Source organism: Bos indicus x Bos taurus, chromosome 22, assembly GCF_003369695.1.
Source record: "Bos indicus x Bos taurus breed Angus x Brahman F1 hybrid chromosome 22, Bos_hybrid_MaternalHap_v2.0, whole genome shotgun sequence".
Lineage (NCBI taxonomy): Eukaryota > Metazoa > Chordata > Mammalia > Artiodactyla > Bovidae > Bos > Bos indicus x Bos taurus.
The window spans coordinates 12,146,285-12,167,722 of record NC_040097.1 but is presented as its reverse complement, the minus strand read 5'-3'; the positions used below and the strand labels follow the sequence as shown (position 1 = coordinate 12,167,722).

General features: G+C 43.3%; 1 protein-coding gene across 1 annotated transcript; it reads left to right on the top strand.

Annotated features, from left to right (window-relative positions):
* Window positions 1–1,535: 1,535 nt before the first annotated feature.
* On the top strand, window positions 1,536–20,190 carry WDR82 (WD repeat domain 82). Its single transcript, XM_027523554.1, has 9 exons — window positions 1,536–1,744; window positions 6,988–7,085; window positions 9,793–9,859; window positions 13,822–13,921; window positions 14,342–14,458; window positions 14,705–14,860; window positions 15,289–15,358; window positions 15,923–16,065; window positions 17,330–20,190. The coding sequence occupies exons 1-9, from the start codon at window positions 1,584–1,586 to the stop codon at window positions 17,357–17,359; spliced, it is 942 nt and encodes a 313-aa protein (XP_027379355.1). The 5' UTR covers window positions 1,536–1,583; the 3' UTR covers window positions 17,360–20,190.
* Window positions 20,191–21,438: the final 1,248 nt, after the last annotated feature.

Here is a 21,438-nt window from a genome sequence, read left to right as displayed (position 1 = left end):
AGGCTCTAGGGCGCTCAGGCCTGAGTTCAGTTCAGTTCAGTCGCTCAGTCGTGTCTGATTCTTTGTGACCCCATGAATTGCAGCATGCCAGGCCTCCCTGTACATCACCAGCTCCCGGAGTTCACCCAAACTCATGTCCATCGAGTCGGTGATGCCATCCAGCCATCTCATCCTCTGTCGTCCCCTTCTCCTCCTGCCCCCAATCCCTCCCAGCATCAGAGTCTTTTCCAATGAGTCAACTCTTTGCACGAGGTGGCCAAAGTACTGGAGTTTCAGCTTTAGCATCAGTTCTTTCAAAGAACACCTGGGACTGATCTCCTTTACAATGGACTGGTTGGATCTCCTTGCAGTCCAAGGGACTCTCAAGAGTCTTCTCCAACACCACAGTTCAAAAGCATCAATTCTTCGGCGCTCAGCTTTCTTCACAGTCCAACTTTCACATCCACACATGACCACTGGAAAAACTGGAAAAACCATAGCCTTGCTTGACTAGACGGACCTTTGTTGGTAAAGTAATGTCTCTGCTTTTGAATATGCTATCTAGGTTGGTCATAACTTTCCTTCCAAGGAGTTGGCCTCAATAGCTGTGGTTCCCAGGCCCTAGAGCACAGGCTCAATAGTTGTGCAGGACCGGCTCTGCCGCTCTGTGGCACGTGACATCCTCCCAAACCAGGGATCGAACCCGTGTCTCCTGCACTAGCAGATTCTTTACTACTGAGCCACCAGGGAAGCCCAACAACGCTTTCAAAGAAGGCTTAAAGAAAAGTTGTGGGTGGTCGTCACAAGAAGGTACAACCAAATGAAAAAAAAATCCATCCACTTAAAATTTAGGCAATCTAACGTATAGTACACCTTAAAAAAATACAGAAGTTGAAATCTCGTTCTGTCTGTTGTGGACCAACGGTCAAAAGCTGCCAGCGATGACTCACACCCAGAACAGGCCTCCTGGGGCGTAGCCCACCTCCACAGTACCTGCTGTCCCTGGGCCTGCGGCCGGGGATCCTGCAGGGGGCGCCTGAGTCTCTTAGCGGTGGCGAGCTTGCACACAAGCCTGAGGCTCCGGGTCACCCGGGGCCTTGGAATCCAAGGGGTAAGGACGTGGGAGTCCCCTCTCCTCCCGCCCCCGCAGCAGGTCGGGGAATTGCCTCTAGGGGCCACCCAGCCACGCCACTCCCTGCCGCCCGCGCTGACGTCACCGCCCCGCCTCCTCGCCTCGCGCCGCCGTTCCCGCCCCGCCCCTTTTCCCGGCTGGCACCGCGGTGAGGTTCCTCGCCCTCGGCTTCTGCCTGTTGTCCCAAGATGGCGGACACAATGAACCGGCGTCGCGCCGATTGGCCCTGAGGCGACCGTGAGGACGAACGGTCGGCAAGGCCCCACAGTCCGGGCAGAAGAGTGTTGCTTAAGCAGGAGGAGAAAGAGGAGGAGGCGTCCCGACTGCCGGCCGCTCTCCCGCCCGCCGCCGGCGCGGCGCCCGCCCCGCCCCGGTCGGCCCCTCGGCAGCCCGCCCGTTCCCCGGGCCCCGCCCCGGCCCTGCGCCGCTGCCGCCGCCGCCACCGCCGCCGCCGCCTCAGGCAGCCGCCGCCATGAAGCTGACCGACAGCGTGCTGCGAAGCTTCCGCGTCGCCAAGGTGTTCCGCGAAAACTCTGACAAGATCAACTGCTTCGACTTCAGCCCCAACGGCGAGACGGTCATCTCGAGCAGCGACGACGACTCCATCGTGCTCTATGACTGCCAGGAGGGCAAGTGAGTGCGGCGGTGGCCTTGGGCCCGGGTCTGAGTCCCTCCCGCCCTCCGCGTCGTGGCCCTGCGCTCGCCCCGCGGCCCGCTCTCTGCCCGGGCCCGGCCCCGCGGCCTGTTTTGCACACGCTCCTGCCAGGGCCGCGTCCCCTCCGAAGCCGTCTGGGAGACCGTTTTTTTCTTAATAACGATGGCGATAACAATAATCATGTTTTTGTCTTGTCTGCCTTCGGTCTCCTTTCAGACCGCTTTTGCATCTCTGGCCAAACCCCACCTTGACCTTGACCTTTAAACGCCGGGTCCGCCCACCGCGGCCCCAGCTGGTAGCTTTTCCGTTAGTCGGGCTTAGTCCTCGGTGCCCGTCGGCTGTGTCCCCCTTGCAGAACCGCGGAGGCTGCTCGGCTGCCTCATTCAGCAGAGGCAGCTCCCTCTGCCCTCTGCTCGGTGACCTCGATTCAGTCCTGGCCCATCGCCGGTCCCCTGCCCCTCAGCTTCCCGCCGTGTTTCTGCCGGAAGGCCGCGTGGGTTGCAGTTGTTACCTGTCAGGATTTATTTGTTGTGCCTCTTTGGGCCCCTTGTCTTTTCCTTTCTGTTGCAAATCATTCTCTTACTCCCTCAGCCCCGGTTCCTCCGTTTATAGTTAACTTTGTAACAGCATCTGAAACTTTTCCTTTTTGCCAGACACGGACGAACCTGGCCGTCCCATCCCGACCTGAATGTGAACCTCCTAATAGAACAAAGAAAATATCGTGTAACAATTTCGTGTTTCTTCTTGTACTTGTTTTTTAAATTACACCTTACAGTCCATTAGGACTTAACCACAGTTCTAAGTCTGATCATGACATTTCTAGGTTGTCCCAAGTCCTCTGGAGACCCAACACATGTGTATCTCTGCAGAATCTTAAAAGCACAACATTTTGCCAATTCCCCCCTTTTTCCTCAGCTCTGCCCCAGACTTGCTTTCTCCGTGTCCCTTCTAAATTGTGAGCTCCTTTTTGAATCCTTGGGCTTTTCTTTACCTTCTCCAGCCGTTCTTCTGTCTGTTTTCTTTAAACTGATGTCTTCTATAAACTTTCAGAACTTGTCTCTTCACTTCTGAATTTGGTTATTTGAGGTAATGGTCTATTGTTCTCCCCAATTTTTCCTATTTGGGCTGTGAAAAAGTATTATGTAACTGGCTTTGGATCTGCCTGCAGTGTGTGGAAGAGTGGCCTATAGTGGTGGTCCAAGGGGAAGAGAATTGTTAGCTGGACCAATGCTGAGTGGTGATGTATTCATTTCTGTCCAAGTCTGGCCACTTGCATTAACGTGGATTAGAGTCACGTATAAAGCTAGGGTGGAGATAGAGGTTGTGGGGTCCTGGAGCTAGAAGAAATTTGAAGCTGACTTGCTTGAAATGCTTAGTGCTTGTGCACAGATTAGAACCTCTCCCTGGAACTTGAGGATGGAGGTGTGTGTCTTCATTCAAAGAAAATGAAAATCGTGAAAGCATTTCTTCAAAGTTTGTCTCCAAATATGGCATAATTTCCACCCCTTAGTAGAAATGACATTGACTGGAAGTCCTTCTTGTTATAAGTAAAATATTAATTTTATAACATAATTCACTTCATTCATTCATGTAGCATTTTTGCATAATTACAAACTTGCAGAAAAGTTACACCATTGTTTCCAAGAACTCCCAGGATCCAATAATTAGTTATGTTTTGCTCTGTTTTCTTTGTCATCTCTATGTAAATGTTTACATTTACATACATATATGTATGTGTGTATATGTGTGTGTATGTATATACAGATATATATATATATATATATGCATTTTTCCCCTGAACCATTAGATAGTAATATAGAGGTATCAAGCCCCTTTATCCTAAACACTTCAACACGGATATCCTAAGCATAAGGACGTTTTCTTATGTAACCAGAGTACAGTTATCCAAATTAGAGATGTAATATTAACACAGTAGTATACAGCACATTCTTTAAAATATTCTCATATGAATTGTGACCTTGTTTCATGGTGATCTGTGATAAGAGAGTGATCTGATAGACTGGGTTCTAGTTTGGCTTTGTGACTAGGTATGTGACATTGGTCAGATCTCTTCTCTAGCTTCAAGGAGTCCATGATCCTAAGTGATAACGTGAAGAAAAAAAATTGCCACTAGTGTAGGTCAAACCAACATTGGAAGAAAAGTAAGATTTCCTTGGAAAGCACAGTATCTGTATTAGGTGGTACTAATGTTGGGAGTTTGAAAATAGCTAAAACAAAATTCTTTGTGCTTAATATTTTCTCTGTTTACTGTTCATTGACACTTTTTTAATAATGGAGTTCATCCACTGAGTGATTTTGGGGAGAGGGGAGGTGCACCACAAGACATGTAGGATCTTAGTTCCCCTACCAGGGTTCAAACCCTCGAACCCTGCATTGGAAATGCACGGTCTTACCCACTGCTGCCAGGGAAGTCCCAAATGATTTTTTTTGTTTGTTTAGTATGAAAGCATACAAAGGATATTACTTGTGGTAGATGATGTGAATTTTAGAGAAAAGGATTTAATATTGTTTATTCTTATACGGTTCAATATGTGAACCGTGAACTTCCTGATGTTCAAGCTGGTTTTAGAAAAGGCAGAGGAACCAGAGATCAAATTGCCAACATCCGCTGGATCATGGAAAAAGCAAGAGAGTTCCAGAAAAACATCTATTTCTGCTTTATTGACTATGCCAAAGCCTTTGATTGTGTGGATCACAATAAACTGTGGAAAATTCTGAAAGAGATGGGAATACCAGACCTCCTGATCTGCCTCTTGAGAAATTTGTATGCAGGTCAGGAAGCAACAGTTAGAACTGGACGTGGAACAACAGACTGGTTGCAAATAGGAAAAGGAGTACGTCAAGGCTGTATATTGTCACCCTGTTTATTTAACTTATATGCAGAGTACATCATGAGAAACGCTGGACTGGAAGAAACACAAGCTGGAATCAAGATTGCCGGGAGAAATATCAATAACCTCAGATATGCAGATGACACCACCCTTATGGTAGAAAGTGAAGAGGAACTCAAAAGCCTCTTGATGAAAGTGAAAGTGGAGAGTGAAAAAGTTGGCTTAAAGCTCAACATTCAGAAAACGAAGATCATGGCATCCGGTCCCATCACTTCATGGGAATTAGATGGGGAAACAGGGGAAACAGTGTCAGACTTTATTTTTCTGGGCTCCAAAATCACTGCAGATGGTGACTGCAGCCATGAAATTAAAAGACGCTTACTCCTTGGAAGGAAAGTTATGACCAACCTAGATAGCATATTCAAAAGCAGAGACATTACTTTGCCAACAAAGGTTCGTCTAGTCAAGGCTATGGTTTTTCCTGTGGTCATGTATGGATGTGAGAGTTGGACTGTGAAGAAGGCTGAGCGCCGAAGAACTGATGCTTTTGAACTGTGGTGTTGGAGAAGACTCTTGAGAGTCCCTTGGACTGCAAGGAGATCCAACCAGTCCATTCTGAAGGAGATCAGCCCTGGGATTTCTTTGGAAGGAATGATGCTAAAGCTGAAACTCCAATACTTTGGCCACCTCATGCCAAGAGTTGATTCATTGGAAAAGACTCTGATGCTGGGAGGGATTGGGGGCAAGAGAAGAAGGGGACAACAGAGGATGATGAGATGGCTGGATGGCATCACTGACTTGATGGATGTGAGTCTCAGTGAACTCCAGGAGTTGGTGATGGACAGGGAGGCCTGGCGCGCTGTGATTCATGGGGTCGCAAAGAGTCGGACACAACTGAGCGACTGATCTGATCTGATCTGATTCTTACCTAATCACCAGAATCATAGTTTGTGCAAAGAAGCTTACCATAATATTTGTGAAAAAATGTGCATAGTCCTCTGAAATGGATGCATTAGAATCTAGCTATCAAACTAGAAAATGATATGAGGTAAAAGATTATGTTAAGCACAAAACCTTAGGTTAGTATTATTGATACATTTGAGACAAATAGACCATATGTAATTGAAACTGAATATTTTCCTTAGACCATACCCTTTAACGTTGGTTCTTCAGGCTCTGTCTTGATTATTGTAGGCCCAATACTGAGGTAAGTAAGCTTCTCTTTGCATTGGTGGACGCAGAGTCAACTGTCTTGAGAGTAAGCACATGTTCATATGCACACTCACTCCCTCACTCTCATTCACTGGTTAACACAGTAACTACATGGCAGAACCCAGGATGGTGGACTTGACAAGGTAGCATTTAAACTGATCTTTTTATTAACTCATCTTTTGGGAAACGGTGAGAATGGGAAAATTCAGTGCATTTGGAGTGAGAAATCTTGTTTGTAAATAGGTTTAATGTAGGGAAACCCTTGACGTCAGAAAAATTGAAAGTGCAGATTGACTTCTTAAAGCTCCCTGAGTCATCTGATTGTTTAGCATCTAGGTTTCAAGAGGTTTTTACATTGAGAGGGTGAACTTCTTTTCCATAAATTCTTGGTAAACAGTAGTATAGGATTTATGAAATCCTCCTGTACATAAATGTAGAATATTATGAAGTTTTTGATAAAATATTTTGATGAGATCAGTTTCGGCTTGATCTTTAAGATTCTGTAGAAGAAGATAACGTTTAAGGAATTTCAACAAATAGACTGATAACCTGACGCTTAGAAATAAGTGATTTTACATTTAAGTAAAGAGAAAAGAACTAATGACTAGTTTTGATATAGAGAGTTAGGTTTGTCTTATAAAAGGCTCAGTATGTGCTTTGGAACTATAAGATAGAGAGGATGGAGATACTAGGTTATATTAGGAAAGGCAGTTTTGTACCTGGTTTCAGTTTTGATAAATCATTTCTTGAAGAAAGAGCATCTTTCCAAGTGAATGGCTTAAGTTCTGGCCTCACTGGTGTGACATATTCCCATTTTCCTCTTTCTTGTAAGTTATGAATTGTTTTATGTGTCTGTCTTCTCAGATAGATGTACTACTTCTCAAAGCTTACTTGTGAACACTGTAGTAAAGTCCGATTTGAGCCCTCAGATTTACTTCTACTTCCTAACTTTGGCATTTGGTTCAGGCTGTTGCCCTTGATTGATTCTGTTTATTTCCTCCCTTTTTGGAAGAAATTCTGTTTCTTTTCAGTGTTAGGACTTACCAAGAATCTTCACCCTTCCCACATCATTCAAGTGCTTCTGTTTACATGAAGATACTAGATTTTGGTGTTGGAAGATTTTGATGGTTTTCTTTCTCTGTCCATTTCCTTGGCAGACCAAAGAGAACCCTGTACAGTAAGAAATACGGCGTGGATCTCATCAGATACACTCATGCAGCAAATACAGTCGTTTACAGCTCTAACAAAATAGACGGTAAGCAAGCTTCTTTTTAGCAAGTTAATGGTCATGATTACCTTTGTTAGGTAAGGTTTATGGAATCTTTGTGACCGCTTATGTTTGTTTATAGTTATTTTAAATTTTCCTGTGATATTTGCTGTGCTAACATCATTATGACTGAAGAGATGCTGGAAGCAAGCCATTAGTACTTTTGAAGGACTTGAAACTGAGTAAGAAAGTTTTCTAGTTTAGGGTGGGGAGTGGAAATAGGAAGCTACGAATTATATTTACCGTTTGTGCTTCTTGAAACTTCAAAGAATACTTTTAGAAGAAATAAAAGAAAAGAACACTTGACACACAGCAAGTGTTAAACAGTGCTGCCTTCCTGTTCAAAATAATACAGATTTGAGAAAAGTTTTCACAGATACTTTCAGGTATGGTAGTTTAGTAGACCTTAGAAGAGTTTTTGTATTGTCCAATCTATTGATGGTTTGTGTCACAAAGGACAATATACTGACCTTAGTTTTCTTTGATTCCAGGGACATTTTTGATCTGAATTTTATCCCCCTTTCCATTTATTTACTTATTTAAATTTTTTGGCCATACCATGTGTACAACATGTGGGATCTTAGTTGCTCCATCAGGAATCAAACCTGTGTACCCTGAATTGGCAGCGCAGAGTCTTAACCACTGCCACTCCAGTCTTAACCACTGGACTCCCTTTCTTCTTTAAATAAAGTTAATGCCTTTGAAGAATAATAGTTATTTTTCAAATTTTAAACTTGTGAATTCTTTCTCTAATAAAGGATCTTTGTTTTTACTGCTTTTCCTCTGTGATAGGTCATTCTCAGTTGATAGGTCATCTTGGAATTGAGCTATAACACTTTCATGTTAGGACTGGGGTTTTTTTTTAAATCTCACTGACTTATTGATTATTTCATTTTTAGCAGTAAGATTTTTCTAATGTCATTCAACAAAGGTTGCTTAGACTGCTATTTTGGTTATGCATATCTCAGAGCAGATGAGTAGAAGTTTTTTTGGTTGGTTTTTTTTTTTTTTTTTAATGAGAATTCTGTACTTGATTTTTAGTAAGTATATTGTTTGTACTTTTCATGCCTTTATTTCAGAAGTGGTTTTCTAAGTAAACAGTGCAATTGATACTTTTGGACAAGAATATAAAACAGGATTTTGAGGAAATATATCTCTGTGATCATCTGAATGAATGGTGTTTCTCCTGTTGGGGTGTTTTTCTGGGTGATTAAATGAGAATGCTCCAAATATGGTGCAAGATGAGGCAAATGTGTAGCACTTGCAGCTTTGCTGCCAGGCCTCTGCTGTGAGGACGTTGCCTTTCCTGTTTCGAGCACATCCGGAGTTGCTCCAACGCTTCGTATCCTTTTGCCTGATTCCAGGCTGAGGTAGTAGTTTGTACAGTTTGAGGGTCTATGATACCACCCGGTACAGGAGATAACTGTACAGGCCACTGCCTTGCCGGGAACAGTGCGCCGGCTACCGAGTGGGGTGGAGACGATGGCGACGCCCTGCCCACCTATGGGAGACCAGGTAATGGGGAAGGGGTCTCTTCTGTTCAGGGCCCGTGAGGAGTTCCTCACAGTAGAACAGTCAGGAATACTTTACAGTTGTCATTTGAGAACTTTGAAGGTGTATTCAAGGAAGCTGTTTAGTTTTGTGCCTTTTTCCCTCTCCCAGGTTAAATATTAGTACCCCTGTAAACGAGTGGAAAGAATTTGTGCTTTCAACCTTTTTGTTCCTGTATACTGTTTGCCTCCATAATGTTCTTTCTGTCCTTTCCTTTTCTGTATTTTGGCCCTATTGCCTTTTACATTTTTCAACAATTGTTTCTTATTCCTAGTCTTGTCAGAAGCATGGTACTTTCCAGTTCTATTCTTTATGGAACTTCATTCCCTTCCCAGCACCATCGTATTTTGTTTTACTTTTTCAGAAGGAATGATTTGGGTTTTAAGAGTACTTTTCTTATTTTCTGCAAGCACAGATCTCTGATGACTCCCTTCTTTGATCCTGTAAAAATCTCACTGCTGTGAACTGGACTTGGTATAGTTTATGACTCTGATGTTTAAATATCTTGCAGTCTTTTTAATCTAAATTTTCTCATTTCTTCTTTTGGCCACTTTCTAACTCACTTCTCTGTATAAGGGGCCATTATAGTTGGTTAATTAGAAAAGGAGTAGAACTTTACTTCTCTTTCCATTTTATTTAATTTTAATGTAAATTGTGTATTCAGTTTACATTCAGATGAGGTGAAGGTTGGGTTGACATGCTGTTGGAGAATACTGGAGAAAAATATGCCAGAGTCCAGCCTGATCCAGAGCTCAGTATGGTTGTTTAGTTCTTCGAGCCTGTTTCGTCAGTAGCTCAGTATGTTTTTCTTTAAGGTTTGCATTCTGTGGGTACTGAAACTGTTGTGAGGGTTTTTTTGGGGGGTGGGGCATATTTGCAGGATAATTTACATTGTAACTATGCAGAAGCCAAAGATTGGTAACAACAATGATTTTTAAACATAGCTCTATATGCTTTCAGCTTGAGAACTCTGCTTTTGAGTTACGTGAAATCTCTAGTGCTGTGGAAAGGAGTTATTCACTATTGTGCATTCAAACTTTGCTTGAATAATGGAGAACAATGAATTCTTTTACCTTGTCTTTTCAAGATGAAAACGCAAAGTAAATTATTATTTAAAAATAATAGGATATTTGTCTTCTTTCAGATACTATTCGTTACCTGTCATTGCATGACAACAAATATATCAGGTACTTTCCTGGACATAGCAAAAGGTAAGACACAGGTGTTAAAAAAAAGTAAATAGGTTATCCAGAGAATAAAGGAGTGGAGAGATTTTATTAGTGAAATGAAGCTAGTTTCTCACTGCTGCTTGGCGTATCTCTTAAGTCTTCTCTTGTTAACCCTTCCTAAACAGTCAGCTCTAGATTAATCAAGGTTGTTGAGGCAGGGGTAGGACTTCATGGATAAACTGAAACCTCAGTTAAAACATTAATAGGAAAAATGTGGACTAAAGATATTCAGTGGAAACCTATATAGTAAAAATTGTATTTGGCATTTAGAGATCTCAAATATCAGACATCCCTTAATGAAAGGACAGTTTACATGTCTGAGGCTTCCTGTATAGGTGGCCCCCATTTCAGCATGCCCCTCCTCTACATAAACATGTTCCATATGAAGATCTTCATAAGAATGCAAAATTAATAAATTGTTACTTTTTGAAAGTTAAGAAACTTGTTTCCTTATTCAGTTTCATAATGCAGGTTGTTTGTCTCTTATCCCAATTCTCCTAGTATTTTTCCTCTGGTTTTTCAAGTTTGGGTTGAATGTTAAACACAATTTCCCTTGGATGCTATTTTAATCACTGGTACTTTCTTTGCAAATGTACAGTAATCCAACGTGGAGTGGTTCAGAGCCCTGATAAGAGGTGGGCGGAGAACACCCTGTTTACAGTGGCACTTGTGATTGGGCTGGGCGTTTTCTTTGTTGCTGAACATAAGAGGTGGCAATTGTTGGTTACTGTGTAGTTCAGACAAAGAATGGCTTGTGATTAGTAGATGTTTTTGTTTGTTAAATTAACGTTCACAAACATATTGTCTGTAATTGGGAGTTGATGGCAGTTGTTTGAAACTGTCCAATTTTACCACTTGCCCAATTTCTTGACCTCCTGATTCTAAATAGATAACTTTGTCCCTCTTTTGTGAGAAAGTCAAAGCCATCCAAACTGAGTTCTTTTCAACTTCTGTCTTTTCCGCCTAAATTCCTCTCTTCCTTAGAAACCTTTCCCTGAGAAAGAAGTAGTTTTTTTCTTCCTTGAGAAAAACAACCCCTCTCTACTTTCTTCCATCTCCTTTGCTGCCTACAGACTTCCTTACCTTGAATTTTTTGGTTGAGAATATCACCCACTTCTTTTCACTGTCAGACATAGAAGAATAATCTGCATATTCCCATCTCTACCTCCTAACATTCATTCACTGTTTAATTCTCTCATCCAAGCCAAGCTGTTTACTCCCCTTTCCCTGCTGCCTCCAGGTAAAATATACTGCCTGGGGCTTGCTTTGGCACTCAGCCTCTCAGTAAAGCTTTTTTTTTCCCCCTTTGGCTTTCCATCTTGGTTCTGTTCTTGATATTCTTGGCCTCTCTTTCTCCTTTAACTCTGAAGTAAGCAAGGTTCTACCCTAGCTTTTTTCTCTTCTTCTTGGTATTTTCTCAGCTACCTCCATCACTGATTTCATTCACCTCAGATGGCTTCCCAAATCAGTATTTTCAGCCTATGATTTTCAGACTGGACTTCACACCTACAAGTTTTATACACATCTCTGTAGGTCTCTGACAGATCTGATACTCCATCCTTCGTTAAATTCCTTGGGCCAGTTCCTCTGTTTGCCTTATGTTTTTTCCATCTGTCTCTTCTAGTTCTCCCAACTCAAAGCCTCTGTTGTCTGTTCACTGCTTTTTCCCTGCCTTCACATTCAGTGAGCTGTTAAATCCTGTTGACACTACCTAGGTTTAACCTCATGTGTCACTTTCCTCCATACTTACTCCTTTGCTTCTGTCCTTGCTCAGGTAAATTACTGTCAAATCCTAATCTCCCCACCACTCACTATCCTGCTTCTGCACTCTAGTTTTTCTTTTCTTTTCTTTTTTTTTTACAGTTCTGACCACTTCACAGCCTCCATCAAAAAACCTTGGAGTCAGGTTCTTTTCTGTCTGACCTGTTTTCCCAGTGTTGTTGAGGTGAACTCTTGCACTGCTTCCTGAACTGCTTCATGCCTTCTCCTATCTGGCATCTTCCAGAAAGACCACTCCCATTGAAACCCTATTCAACACAGGTGTAGCTGCGTCCGGAAAGCCTTCTCTGACCCTCTCTTGGAATTGTCTGGGCTAGACAGTTAAGCTTTCTTAGAGTGGAAATCTTGTTCCTCCTTGCATTCCCTGTGCTTCTTAACAGAGCCATATGCCAAGGTAGACTTCCTCTGAACTTCTGACATAAAATTACATGTCCATATGCAATCTCCTCACTCTGTTTTATTACCACCTCAGCATTCCCAGGAAATTTTGGCTTATAGTATCTTTAAAATTTTTAAGTTGATGATCTAGTGCAAATGTTAATTTAGTTATGCTGGAAGATTTGGAGTGGGGTGGGTGGCGGGGAAAGTACATTTTCTCATTTTCTGTTCATGGCACACATTTTAATTCTTTCTCATGGAACCAAAACCTCCTGAACCCCTTTCAGTGTCATCTAAAATTTGAACTTCCTCTATTTCTACAGTTAAAAAATCCACTCACAAATGAGTTGTGTGACTTAATCACCTTATTTTTTAACTTCAGATTTTTCTTTGTCAAAATGAAACAGTACACCACCATCATTTCCTCTGCAATCTTCACTTATGACACCCACTCTTTTGTCTATGAAGTGTTTTTTAGCCAAGCCAGAATGTGGAGCTGCTCTTCTATAACACCCAGAAGGAAGCACCATCTGAGTGTCCATTTTCACAAGGGCTTCCTCAAGAACCCCCCTGGTTAGGGCTCTGGCATGCTCCAAGAGGCAGGTAAAGCAGAGTCACATGCTGTCCTTCTCCATAGGCTGGGCCCAAATGCTGGGGACATGGTGGGTATCTTCAGTGCAGAGCATGGCAGAGCAAGAACATGAGCAGAGGGGAAAAGAGAGTCCAGATGAGGCCTTGGAAGAAATATTTTTCAGTGAGTGAATCTTAACAGTATAACCATAAAAGGGGACCCATATCAGAAACATAGCATAGGCTGTTAGCACAGGCCTGTGGCTTTCCGTAGGTATGGCGCTCAAACTATCAACCTCACCATCACCTAGGAACATGTTAGAAACATAGATTGTCCGACTTATTGGACCCACAAACCTCTAGTTAAGGAATTTTTTTATTAATAAATTGAGATATAGTTCAATACCATTAATTCATCCTTTTAAAGTGTACAATTCAGTGGTTTTTAATATATTCACAGAGTTGGGCAACCATCACCACTATATAATTCCAGAACATATTCATCACCCCAAATAGAAACCCTGTATCCATTAACACTCCCCATTTCCCGTCTTCCTGGCCCCTGGCAGCAACTAATCTACTTTCTATCTAACCTCTTTAACTTTCATGCATGTTTAATATGAATAAGTGATTTCATTTCTTTTTATTACCAAGTAATATTCCTATGTGGTGATAACACATTTTGTTTATCCATTTATTAGGTGATGGACATTTGAGTTGTTTCTACTTTTTAGTAGTCATGAATTATGCTATTATGAACACAGACGCATGGGGATTTTTCTTTTTGACATGTTTTCCTGTTTCTTGGGTGTATATCTAGCAACGGAATGTTTACCTTTTTGAGAAAGTGTAGAACTTTTTCAAAGCAACTGTACCATTTTACATTCTTACCAGCAGTGTATCAGGATTCCAATTTGTCCACATCCTCACCCACACTTGTTATCTCTCTTTAATTTTTGCTTTGCTAGTGGGTATGAAATGGTGTCTCATGATTTGATTTGATTTGGAATCGTATATTTTTATGTTGTAGCTTTAAGTTGCTTTTTAAATTATACTAATTGCCTTTGATTATTCCAGATTGCTTGTGTATGCCTGTTTCTTAAAATAACATTCTTAGGAGAACATGTATATAGGGAGGCAGGCCAAGTGGTTTAGAGTTCATATACAATTATTGCAGATATTTTGCTTCAACTACTATTTATCTTGATGCATTGCAGGGTGGTGGCTTTGTCCATGTCACCTGTGGATGACACTTTCATTTCTGGGTCTCTTGATAAGACTATTCGGCTCTGGGATCTCCGCTCTCCTAACTGCCAGGTAATGTTGCCTCACAGTTACACTTTAAGTGTTTTCTGTGGTAAGCACTATCATCAGTGCTCCCTCTCAAGGAAAGGGGAAAGCAGTGTTTTCTTTCTGGAATCCCAGAGTCTTTAAATTTTGGAGAAAATCTTTTCTTTTCCTGGTAGGTGACTGATAATTGAGTTAATACCTTAATCCAGTGCATATTTATTATGATCCATGCCTTAGTGTTTTAAAGGCAGTTTTCCTGGAGACTCTGAACTATAGATATTAGATTTTTATTTGAATTCAGAGTCTGTAAAATTGTACAGTTAGAGTTGATCTGAAATGAATTGCATGGAGACCTATTTTTTTAAAACTTCATTTTAGTTAGTTTTATGTTTGTTTTTGTAGGATCCTGGGTTCATTAACTTTTTAAAAAATTTTCTTTTTTCTTAGGGTCTCATGCATCTACAGGGCAAGCCAGTTTGTTCTTTTGATCCAGAAGGATTAATTTTTGCCGCAGGTGTCAATTCTGAAATGGTCAAACTTTATGATCTTCGCTCTTTTGATAAGGTAAATCTTTGAATCTTTGAACTGTCTTGATACTATGGAAGTTTTGAAGGGTGCGATGGACGTTGAAGAGCCTTTTTCTACACTAGAGGAGGTATGTGGTAGATCTTAGAAAGCATCAGAGCAGTACGTAATCCTCTGCTTTCCCTAGTCCCAAAGGAATCTAAAGGGATAGAATGAGATTTGGCTCTGGCAGAAAGAATGATTGATGTGCCTTGGGCCTGAGGCTGCTGTCTTTTTCTTTTGCAGGGGCCATTTGCAACATTTAAGATGCAGTATGATCGGACTTGTGAGTGGACAGGACTTAAGTTCAGCAATGATGGCAAGCTCATCCTCATTTCCACCAATGGCAGCTTCATCCGTCTGATCGATGCATTCAAGGGAGTTGTGATGCATACATTTGGGGTGAGCTGACAACTTTTGAGCTCTTTTTTTTTTTTTTCCCCTCCCAATGTTCTTACCTTTTTTCTATGGTCATCCCTTCTGAGAATTATGTTAGCTAGTTGATGGAGACCAGCAGTTGTCCTTGGTTAAAGGCATGGACTGGCATTTTCTTCCTGCACATGACATTAGTTCTCTTGGATTCTGAGACATTTACTTCTCACTCAGTGGCTCAAGTTTGGTGTTTAGATATATAATAATTCCTGACCATAAACATTTTCTAGCTCCCTTGAACATGCAGTTGGGAGTGAATTAATTGTAAAGGGTGGTAGCCAAGTCTGGAACCTTGGTAGCACTGTGCATTGAGAAGGTGTATGTGGAGTCAGTGTTTGTAGGCAATTATTTTTTGTTAATGGCACTGTAACGAGTATTGTTTTGCTTTTATTTTTTAGGGTTATGCTAATAGCAAGGCTGTCACATTGGAGGCCTCGTTTACTCCAGACTCCCAGTTTATTATGATTGGTAAGCTTCCTTTATCCCCTTTGGGGGTTATTTCTCTGATACTGTGCATTATGTTATTTTTGCTGGTTATAACTAATTAAGAAACCATTTATTATCCTCTTGATAGAAATTTCCAGATTTCTGTGTAGCACATTATGTCAAAGATATTGTGTCTTTAAACTGTCCTGGCTTTGCATGTCTTTACTGGGGATGGGTGTTAATGATGGTCTTCTCCTGGACCAGCATAGAATTAAGTCCTGCAAGCACTGTCTTGCTGATAGTAGCAACTTCCTGTTGTAACCTTGTGTTGAGTCACCTTAGTGTAGATGTTTGTAGGGTGATCGTATTTAGCCCCCTTTTTAAATGAGAAAACTGTAGTTAGAGGGGAAATGGCTTGCCTGAGAATAGAGTCTAAATCAGTTCCTAAAGTGTCTTTTCTTCACTGTCTTTACTCCTCCTCCATTTCTGCTGATGGCTGGGTCCTGAAGGTTGGCCGCTTTCAAGATGTCAGTCTGTGTCTGTTTACCGCTTGTCTTTGTAGTATGCCTTGAGCTGTTGTTACATGCCTTGATCTTTACTCTTCAGGTTCGGAGGATGGCAAGATCCATGTCTGGAATGGAGAGAGTGGTATAAAAGTAGCTGTATTGGATGGCAAACACACAGGCCCCATTACCTGTTTGCAGTTCAACCCCAAGTTCATGACCTTTGCCAGTGCTTGTTCTAACATGGTATGTGAACAGCGGGAGATGTCCTCCGCGTAGGGGCCCTCTTCATTTGGGGTGGGGTCCTTCTGTGAGCACAGTGAGTTTTAAGTAGGCACAGTTACAAGCAGCCACGTTCATGTTTCTCAGCTGGTGGCCTCCCTGTTTCGCCTCTGTTATCTGATCTGTGATTGGGCTGGCCTTGCACTTTTACTTTTCTTTCCATGATCTGGGATCACCTCTGAGGTCCTGGGAGATCTTAGGTCAGCTCTGGCTCCTGGTTTTATGTCCAGACTACCTGAAGCTAACTTTTGGTTTCTTAAAACTCTTTGACCCAGCCTTTTGTGGCTACAAACTTCAGTTTTTCCATTCCTCTCAGATTATGCTGAGTTCATCAGAAATTCTTAGTTAATCACAGCTCACCACTTAGAATTTTCTCCAGGCCCCTGTCTCCTCCTGGACAACATGAGCAAAACAAAGTAGCAGTGAATCTCAACCTCCTATTTCCTTTTGGCATCTCCTAAACCTGTCTGGAGAAGGCAATGGCACCCCACTCCAGTACTCTTGCCTGGAAAATCCCATGGATGGAGGAGCCTGGTAGACTGCAGTCCATGGGGTCCCTAAGAGTCAGACACGACTGAGCGACTTCACTTTCTCTTTTCACCTTCATGCATTGGAGAAGGAAATGGCAACCCACTCCAGTGTTCTTGCCTGGAGAATCCCAGGGACGGGGGAGCCTGGTGGGCTGCCGTCTATGGGGTCGCACAGAGTCGGACACGACTGAAGCGACTTAGCAGCAGCAGCAGCAAACCTGTCTAGGTATTGGTATGAGGCATTTCATTACTAGCCTACTCAGAATACATTGCTCCATCTCTTTTTCTTTTTAACTAAGAAAACTGTCCCAAAAAAAATGTAGCAGAGACATCCAGTCCAACCTCTTTTGTTATTTATAGCTCCTGAATGAGAGGGCCTGCCTGAGGTCACTTGAAGGTTAACAGTGAAGCCAGACACCCACCTCCCAGAGAGTACTTCTTTTTTTTTAAACACTGGACCTCTGTGATGGAACTTAGTGTTGGAGTGAAAAAGAACTAGCTTACTTTCACATAGATTGGGGAGTGTTTCTCCGTTTATAGATTGCCAGTCAGTTGGTCAGGAGGGAGGGCTACCAGCCATAACTGCTTCAACTTTAGGGTTGGGCTCCTTGATGGTGGGGGAGGGGTAAGAAAATCCTTCAGCATTGAGGAGAGAACCTTGGTTTCTTAGAGTTGACTCATGTTCTTCTTTCATCCAGGCCTTCTGGTTGCCCACCATTGATGACTGACCTGCATGGTGCTTGGCTGTTTTCTGTACAGCGAGGGTGGCAAGTAGGAAAAAACTCAGAGGGGACTAAGATAATAGTGGGATTGGATCATTTGACTGGGCTGGAGAGCATCCTTCCACATGGCCTTCCCAAGAATGTGCTGTACATCTGCTCAAAAGAAAAAAGTTACTTTGCCGAACTTCTTCAAAAGGACTCTTGGTGTGGCCGACTCAATCGGGACTCAGACTTTCCAGCTGTCACTGCACCGAGCTCCTCCAGAGGAGTGACCAGACTTGTGATGAGGGTGTAGTGGGCCCTCGAGACGCCTTCAGTTTTGAATGTATTTGCTGCTGAGGAGTCGGTGAAGTTGTTATTTCTGCACATCCCTTCTCCCACCCCCATAAATGCATGGGAAGCCACAGTTCTGATTTTGAGATGCTAGGGCAGTTTAGTGCCCCTTGCCCTCACCCTGCATGTCTTGTTACTGGGTCTCCCTGTGTTATTGTGGCATTGTCCACAACTGTTGCATTACTTAGGTGCCAAACATTTACAGAAGTAAGTCTCCATGTATTTTAGGGTCAGAAAGGGACAGATACAGAAGGACCTTGCTTTCCAGGAAGTCTTGCCAGTTAGTCATGTGAAGGTGGGTGACCTGACCATGCCTCAGGCTCTGGGTAGGCAAAGGGTCAAACCTGAAAAGGAGGGAGGAGTGGGAGCAGGTGAATTCCTGGGGCTGGGAGGTCTAGCAGCAGCTTGGTGTGGTCCCCTGTCATCAACACAAACCCTCGGTCCTTCTGGGTGCCTGCCAAGTTTGATTGTGTATGAAAGCAAGGTGGGCGTCTATTTTTGTGCATGAGCTCCATCACGCGTTCCTGTGGGCCAGTATTGTGGAGTGAGTCCGAGCTGTTTACATTGATGCCTTCCCTGCCCACCACAAGTTGTGTACATAGTCTCCAGATGATCCTACCCCTTGCCCAGCTCCCAACACGGGGCTGGCCTAGGCCTGTGTTATATTTAGCCTTTTTATATATGACTTGGGATTCTGTTGTTTGTATTTTAGCACAGTGTGTGTACACCTTCATTTAAATATATCGTGTGTGTGCATACATATATACATATATATATGTATGCACATATATATATATATATATATATTTTAAAAGTATCAAAGAGTTCAGCTGAAGGAGATGAAGTCCCATGCCTCCAGAGAAAGACTGCATCCTTGCTAATAGTGTTTGCCACAAGTGTTAGTGAGTCTTCCCTATTAACTTTTTTCCCTTCGGGAGACTAAACAAAAGCAAAGCTTTTGAGTGTTTGCTGTCCCCATGGCAGCTAAGTGAGGGTCTTGGAATGACTGCCTTGTGTTCCTCAAGTCGCACTTTGGGGCCTTCTCTGCAGTATTAGCCCCTTTTTTGCCCAGTGATGCTCTGTCTGCGCCTGTATGTGTGTGACAGTCACTTTTGCATGCCTTTTGTGTCTGGCTTCTAGCATTTGGGGACAGGATGCTGGAACCAGAGCATTTTCAGCTTGTCTGAGGCTTCTTTGCCAATTACAGGTCACTCCTGTTTACCTGGTATGTCTGCTTTCTTGCTGCTTTTCCTTGTCTTGTCTTGGGGAGGCTTCCTGATCGGGGTTGAGATGAGCTGTAGATAGCTCATTACCTTTTCCCCTGCATGGCCTTCTTAGAGCAGGACAAGTGGCATATTATTTCACCAAGTTCTCAAACATATAAGCGAGTAACACATTCCCTGCAGACCCAGAAACAGGCCCAACAAGGTTATGTTTGACTTGCCCCAGAGTACCTACCCACTGGTGGGGAAAGCAAGCCATTACTCTCGCCATTCAGCAGCAGGAATAGGCTGTGAATTGCTAGCAGTTTTGTTTTCTTTTGCTTTTTTAGCAGTTACTTTTTGGTTTGTTCCTCAAATTTAAGGGCAAGGGGCATACATCTTTGCCAGACATAGACTGAAATCTACAGTTTCTACAGTGCCACACTATAAAGCTCTGCATTCTCAGAGTGGAGAGACTTTTAGAAACCAAGTGATCTGAACTATTAACTGCCCACCCCTGGCTTTCCAGGGTAGAAAATTCATGGTAGGAATAACTGTTCAGAGAGAGTACTTGGAACTGTAGGTTAACAAGAAGGCCTGCGTAAGTGACGTATCTGTACCCAGAGCAGCCACCATGCATGACTTGTCTGTCCGCAGGAAAATGATTTGTATTGAGATCCTGTGTGTCCGAAGCAGAGGCAGCAGGTCCTTTGAAAATATGCACTGCACTGCTTCTGTTTATGGGGACCTGTGGCTGCAGAGCCAGCTCCTGAGTTGGGAAGGAAAGGGAAAGATGCAGCTGGAAGTAACCGAAGATGATGCGGTGGTGGAAATAAGGCAGAATTAAGGGAGGAGTGTTTGTGAGTCAGAGACCCTGAGGAGCACCAGGGCTGCTAAGACACCTTCAGTGGGAGCCGAGGTGCTTAAGTTCTCCCGGGGATGGGGGGTGCACCAGGCTCTCCAGAGTCAGGGCCAAAGCCACTGATTTATATGTGACGGTGACACTGCACTGCTCAACCACCAGCCAATGGGGTATTTTTTGTTTTTTTTTAGAAAAAAATGTAACTTGCAGTCATAATTAATGCTTATTAAGAAAAACCTGGGAATTTTAAAAAGAATCAGTTTACCACCCAAATGTTACCACTGCTAATCTTTTGGTGTTAAGTGTTCTTCTAGACATTTCTGTGCATATAGATTTTTGGTGTGTTTACATAGTTGTTATTCTACTGTATATACAATTTTATGTCCTTTTTGTACTTAACATATAAACATTTTTTTCCATGTTATCTGTCTTAGACAGAATTTTACGGCTGCAGCCTCTTCCATTGAGTTTTCATAGCACTGTTTGCCTTGTTCTTAGAGTTGGAGGGCATGGGGGTGGGTTGTCCCCTGTCAGTCCTCCTGGCTCATACTGGGACTCACTGTAATGCTGTGGACAGGTTGTTGGGCTTGCTGGGACTGCCTCTGGTAACTAAGGCCTGTGGGCTGGTGGGAGGAACCCTCTATCAAGCTCCCAGTGCACAGCAGTCTGGGTCCCTCAACCCCTCATTCTAATAAGCAGCAGTAGGCCAGAAATGAGTGACCCAGAAAAGGCAGGCCTGAGCCAACCTTGAGATCCTCAAAGACTGTATTTGGTGTATACCTCAAGCTGCCTTTCATCCTCACTGTTAACTTCAACCCTTGATCAGTTGGCAACCTCTAGCTGGAATAAGGTTCATCCTGCTAGGCACTAGGTTGTGGGGGGGGGCAAGTATAGTGGAAATAAAATTCTGGTAGAAGGCCTGGCCTGTTCCTTGGTAACCCACTGCCTGGCTGGTGAATTGGCAACTCACTAGTACCGTGGCATCCTCAGCTGCAATACCGGGGGCCTGCCACTTTGCCCCTGGTCATTAGAGGTTGACCAAAGGCTCTGGAGGGCAGCAGAGGGAGCGAGCCAACGTGTAAGGGGCAGGCCATGCACAGGCTGTCAACACGACTGTTCAGGGAGGAGGAGGTCCCCCTAACGGCCTGCCATGAAGGCTACTGCGGTTTTTGGCTCTGCTGAGAGACATGAACACGCAGGTGACCGTGGCTGCCTTTGCAGTGGTCACTCCTGTTGGTTTGGCTTGTTTGCAGTTGAGAGACCTACCGTTGCCCACTTCCTGGGCTTCAGCCTTGTGATGTGAGAAGCAAAGCAGACTGTGGGTGAGCTGGCTGAGTAGCTGACGTGGGTAGTGGGTTGGCAGGCACAGGATACCGCTTACAAAGCTTTGCTGGGAGCAGGGGGGAGTGGAGGGTGGGGACTGCTGAAGAAATAGGAAGTAAAACTGCAGGGCGGTAGGGCACAGTTGTGCATGCCAGATGTCTTACTAGAGTCTTGGAGAGGGTGCCCAGAGCTGCTGGGGCTAACCACAGTTGGTCATGACCCAGCTGTGGACAGAGGTAGGCCCAGAAGTGCAGGGCTATGGAATATGACTGTAAAAAGTGAGTAATTTCATAGTTTATCCTATCTCTTCCCTAGAGAACATGTAGGAAATGGAGTCTAAAGTGAGTTAATGGGCAGGAAAGGAA